The 5,000-nt window shown below is 49.8% G+C and overlaps 2 protein-coding genes across 2 annotated transcripts in view; one reads left to right on the top strand and one right to left on the bottom strand.

Moving 5' to 3' along the window:
• Nucleotides 1-197, top strand: part of LOC133977022 (H/ACA ribonucleoprotein complex subunit DKC1-like) — a 3,790-nt gene extending 3,593 nt beyond the window's left edge. The window contains exon 5 of the mRNA XM_062415167.1: nt 1-197. This exon is cut by the window's left edge and continues 11 nt beyond it. Coding sequence (XP_062271151.1) covers nt 1-58 — 58 coding nt within the window. The 3' untranslated portion in view covers nt 59-197.
• Nucleotides 198-2,023: 1,826 nt separating this feature from the next.
• Nucleotides 2,024-5,000, bottom strand: part of LOC133977016 (uncharacterized) — a 3,896-nt gene continuing 919 nt past the window's right edge. The window contains exons 2-5 of the mRNA XM_062415160.1: nt 4,138-4,800; nt 3,881-4,066; nt 2,421-2,631; nt 2,024-2,296 (exon numbers count right to left, since the gene is read on the bottom strand). Coding sequence (XP_062271144.1) covers nt 2,110-2,296; nt 2,421-2,631; nt 3,881-4,066; nt 4,138-4,795 — 1,242 coding nt within the window. The 5' untranslated portion in view covers nt 4,796-4,800 and the 3' untranslated portion in view covers nt 2,024-2,109. The remainder of the gene's footprint in view (nt 2,297-2,420; nt 2,632-3,880; nt 4,067-4,137; nt 4,801-5,000) is intronic.

Raw genomic sequence — 5,000 nt, 5'->3', positions numbered from 1 at the left:
AATCGTCAAAAAGAAGAAAAAGAAGAAGAAACAGAAAGATGGCGACGCGTCAGAGTGACAGGAAGCTCCGCCCACTGTCACACCTGTGACGCAAAGCATTCTGGGAGTTTAATAATGGACTGAAAGACGTTTTTGTTTTTTATAAAAAAATCTTATTTTGTTTTTTTCATCTGTAAATAAATAAACAGTTTTATGTATTTGTGTTGAAACGAGTCATTAACAGGAGCGCTCACTCTGACACACAAACAGGAACCCTTTAATTTATCCATCACTCAATGTGACGTCATCACTCAATGTGACGTCATCACTCAATGTGACGTCATCACTCAATGTGATGTCATCACTCAATGTGACATCATCACTCAACGTGAAGTCATCACTCAATGTGACGTCATCACTCAATGTGATGTCATCACTCAATGTGACATCATCACTCAATGTGACGTCATCACTCAATGTGACGTCATCACTCAATGTGACGTCATCACTCAATGTGACGTCATCACTCAATGTGACGTCATCACTCAATGTGACGTCATCACTCAACGTGACATCATCACTCAACCAACAGAACCCAAATCAATCAATCAGACTTTATTTATAAAGTGCATTTCATACAGAAGTTAAACTCAATGTGCTTCACAACAAATAATCATAATAAAATAACAACAGTGCTGGTGTAAAGCAAGATAAACAAGTACACACACACACACACACACACACACACACACACACACACACACCTAACCAAACACTGTCATATGCGTGGGGCATAAACACAGAAAGCTGCCTCCTCTTCCTCAGTATTAACTAGACTGCTGCTGGTGTGGGTCTGAGGGTTCTGGCTGGTGTGGGTCCGAGGGTTCTGGCTGGTGTGGATCTGAGGGTTCTGGCTGGTGTGGGTCTGAGGGTTCTGGCTGGTGTGGGTCTGAGGGTTCTGGCTGGTGTGGGTCTGAGGGTTCTGGCTGGTGTGTGTCTGAGGGTTCTGACTGGTGTGGGTCTGAGGGTTCTGACTGGTGTGGGTCTGAGGGTTCTGGCTGGTGTGGGTCTGAGGGTTCTGACTGGTGTGGGTCTGAGGGTTCTGGCTGGTGTGGGTCTGAGGGTTCTGGTTATAATGATGGTAATAATGTTTCTGTATGACATGTGAAAGATTCAGCATGTAAAGATTAAAAAGCAGTGGACCAAGAATTGTTGACCCTTGCGGGACCCCGTACATTCTGTCCTGTTGGTTCTGAACCAGTTTAAAACTGAGCCAGATCCGACCCATCATTCAAGCCCGTCTATTAAAATGTTATTAAAACTGTGTCAAACCCAATAGAAGCTTTTAATTTATTCATCACTCAACGTGACATCATCACTCAATGTGACATCATCACTCAACGTGACGTCATCACTTAACGTGACATCATCACTCAATGTGACATCATCACTCAACGTGACGTCATCACTTAACGTGACGTCATCACTCAACGTGACGTCATCACTCAATGTGACGTCATCACTCAATGTGACATCATCACTCAACGTGACGTCATCACTCAACGTGACGTCATCACTCAATGTGACATCATCACTCAACGTGACGTCATCACTCAATGTGACGTCATCACTCAATGTGACATCACTCAACGTGACGTCATCACTCAACGTGACGTCACTCACTCAACGTGACGTCATCACTCAACGTGACGTCATCACTTAACGTGACATCATCACTCAATGTGACATCATCACTCAACGTGACGTCATCACTTAACGTGACGTCATCACTCAACGTGACGTCATCACTCAATGTGACGTCATCACTCAATGTGACATCATCACTCAACGTGACGTCATCACTCAATGTGACATCATCACTCAACGTGACGTCATCACTCAATGTGACGTCATCACTCAATGTGACATCACTCAACGTGACGTCATCACTCAACGTGACGTCACTCACTCAACGTGACGTCATCACTCAACGTGACATCATCACTCAACGTGACATCATCACTTAAAGGCACAGACTGAAATAAGAAATTCACACAAATAGAAACACTTGGGTCTGATTGGATGTTCGGTGTGGTCCCGCCCCCCTGATGTCCCGGTGGCTGTGATTGGTCAGATGCACGGGCAGGTGAGCGGGTCTCTGTGTGAGCTGGTGAGCACTCGGACTCTGTGATTGGTCAGCCTGTACAGGTCAGAGGTCAGCCGCGGCAGACGGGGACTCCGGTCCAAAACCTCGAGCGTTCGGAGCCGCCGAAGCCGCTGCAGAGACAGGAAGTCCTCGTCTGACACGTGGGCGTGTCTGCAGGGACAACGAGGTCATGTTACTGTCGCCATGGCAACTCAATCAACCAATCGGTCGGCACAAAATCACAAAAGGCACCCTAGCGGCTGGGCGACATAGTTAAAAGGTCAAAGGTCACCACCTGATGCGGAGCGTGGTCAGGTGAGGGAACAGGTGTGGGAGGAGCCTCACCAGGCCGGAGGAGGAGCTCCACGGCTCCAGGTGCAGCTGCTGCAGGTGAGGAGCTCTGAGAGAAACCACCTGCAGGTCCTCCAGCTGAAGCTCCACACTCAGCGTCAGACTGACCAATGAGGAGGGGAGAAGGTCTGCGTACGCTGCCAGAGGGTGGCCTCCTATTGGTCAGAGAGACGGGTCATTATGACGTCATCATGCAGACAGTAGACAGTAGAGTTCAGTGTTCAACCAGTTAACTAAACTACAAACATGAAGAACATAAAGACCTGGATGATGCAACTTCCTGTTATTAAACTCAAGTTATTGTGCTTAGAAACACATCTAATGATATAAGTACTAGGGTTAGGGGGGGTCAGGGTTAGGGTTAGGGGGGGTCAGGGTTAGGTCAGGGTTAGGGGGGGTCAGGGTTAGGGTTAGGGGGGGTTAGGGTCAGGGTTAGGGTTAGGGTTAGGGTTAGGGGGGGGGGTTAGGGAGTTATATCTGACCAGGGTTCCTGCTTTTATTCACATATTAAACTCATTTCAAGGATGTAATATTACATCAGACGTTCTGTCTCACAATGATACTAGAACATTGTTCCTTCTAAGTTTGATTATTATGATTCATTATTATCAGACTGCTCTAATCCAGCTCATAGAACCTCATGAACCTACTAGAACACTGCTATAGGGTTAGACTGCCGGGGGACTCCCATGATGCACTGCTCCTCTCTCCTTCCTCTCTCCTCTCCTCTCCTTCCTCTCTCCTCTCCTCTCCTCTCTCTCTCCTCTCCTTCCTCTCTCTCCTCTCCTTCCTCCCTCCTCTCCTCTCTCTCTCCTCTCTCCTCTCTCTCCTCTCCTTCCTCTCCTTCCTCCCTCCTCTCCTCTCTCTCTCCTCTCTCCTCTCTCTCTCCTCTCCTTCCTCTCTCTCCTCTCCTTCCTCTCCTTCCTCCCTCCTCTCCTCTCTCTCTCCTCTCCTCTCTCTCTCCTCTCCTCTCTCTCTCCTCTCTCTCTCCTCTCTCTCTCCTCTCCTTCCTCTCTCTCCTTCCTCTCTCCTCTCCTCTCTCCTTCCTCTCTCTCCTCTCCTTCCTCTCTCTCCTCTCTCCTTTCCTTCCTCTCTCCTCTCTCCTTCCTTCCTCTCTCTCCTCTCTTCTCCAACCGGTCGAGGCAGATGTTCTCCCACTGTGAGTCTGGTTCTGGTTCTGGTTCTGGTTCTGGTTCTGAGGGTTCTTCCTGTTTAAAGGGAGTTTTTTCTCTCATGTGTGAATGTTGGGTCTCTTTAAATGAAACCTGAAGAGTTTGGTTTAGACCTGATCTATGTGGAAAGAGACCTGAGATGACTCTGTTGTGATTTGGTGCTTTATAAATAAAGATTGATTGATTGATTGATTGATTGATTGATTGATTGAGTAGAGTTCAGTAGAGTCACCGTCCACGCTGAGGCTCTCCAGGTGAGGCAGTGATGTCAGCCAGGTGCGCAGGTGGCAGGTGGGGCCTGGGACAGAGTACAGGTGGAAGATTGACAGGCTGCGGAGGCGGGACAAAGGCCGCAGAACTTCCTGTGTTACCGTGGCGTCGTAATTCAACAACTGCAGCTCGGACAGGTGCAGCTCATCTGTAAGAGACACACCTGAGGTCAGAGTCTGCAGGTGACGGCGTGTTTTTTCGTGTTTCAGGTGTGTTTACCTGTCAGGTGGGCGTGGCCGAAGAAGTCATGTGACAGCGTCCTGTAGGTGATCATGGTCCAGGACAGGTGCGTCAGGTGTTTCAGGTGAGTCAGAACGCCGCTGAGCTCGGGCGCTCTCAGACTGCCGTCGTGGTGCAGCAGCAGCGAGGTGAGGCGGGTCAGCTGACCGATGGCGGCCGCCAGGTGAGAGGCGGAACAGGTGAGCTGCACGTTACACAGGCTGAGCTGCGTCAGGTGACCGCTCACAGGAAGCAGGAAGTCCAGGCTTTCCAGAGGCGTGAAGCAGGAAGTGACCGACAAGCGTCGGAGCCTATGAAACAGCTTCAGCTCGTGGGCGGCGCCGTCTCTCCAGTCGTCCAATCGCAGCGCGTGGAGGGCGGGCAGCCAGGTGGACAGCTGCTTCAGGTGTTTCCTCTTACCTGCTCGCACACACACGCTGCCCACGTGCCTCTGAGCCAGGCTCGTCCAGAACTGGCGATCGTAGCGCCGAAAGTCCCGAAGCGTGACGCAGAAGCCACGCCACAGCCGACAGGAAGTGTCCAGCAGCCGCAGGAAGTGACAACAGCTGCCACGCACGCTCAGTAGCTCACGCCACGACAGGTAACTGAACACCTGCAGCCACAGCTCAGCAGGAAGCTGCAGCGCCGACAGCATCATCACACCTGATCAATACACACACCTGATCAATACACACACTGATCAAACACACACTGATCAATACACACCTGATCAATACACACACCTGATCAATACACACACCTGATCAATACACACACTGATCAATACACACCTGATCAATACACACCTGATCAATACACACACTGATCAAACACACACTGATCAATACACACCTGATCAATAC

This window comes from Scomber scombrus, unplaced genomic scaffold (genome assembly GCF_963691925.1).
Source record: "Scomber scombrus unplaced genomic scaffold, fScoSco1.1 SCAFFOLD_57, whole genome shotgun sequence".
In the NCBI taxonomy this organism is placed as follows: domain Eukaryota; kingdom Metazoa; phylum Chordata; class Actinopteri; order Scombriformes; family Scombridae; genus Scomber; species Scomber scombrus.
The sequence above is the reverse complement of the archived record's forward strand: the minus strand, read 5'-3'. Positions and strand labels throughout refer to the sequence as shown.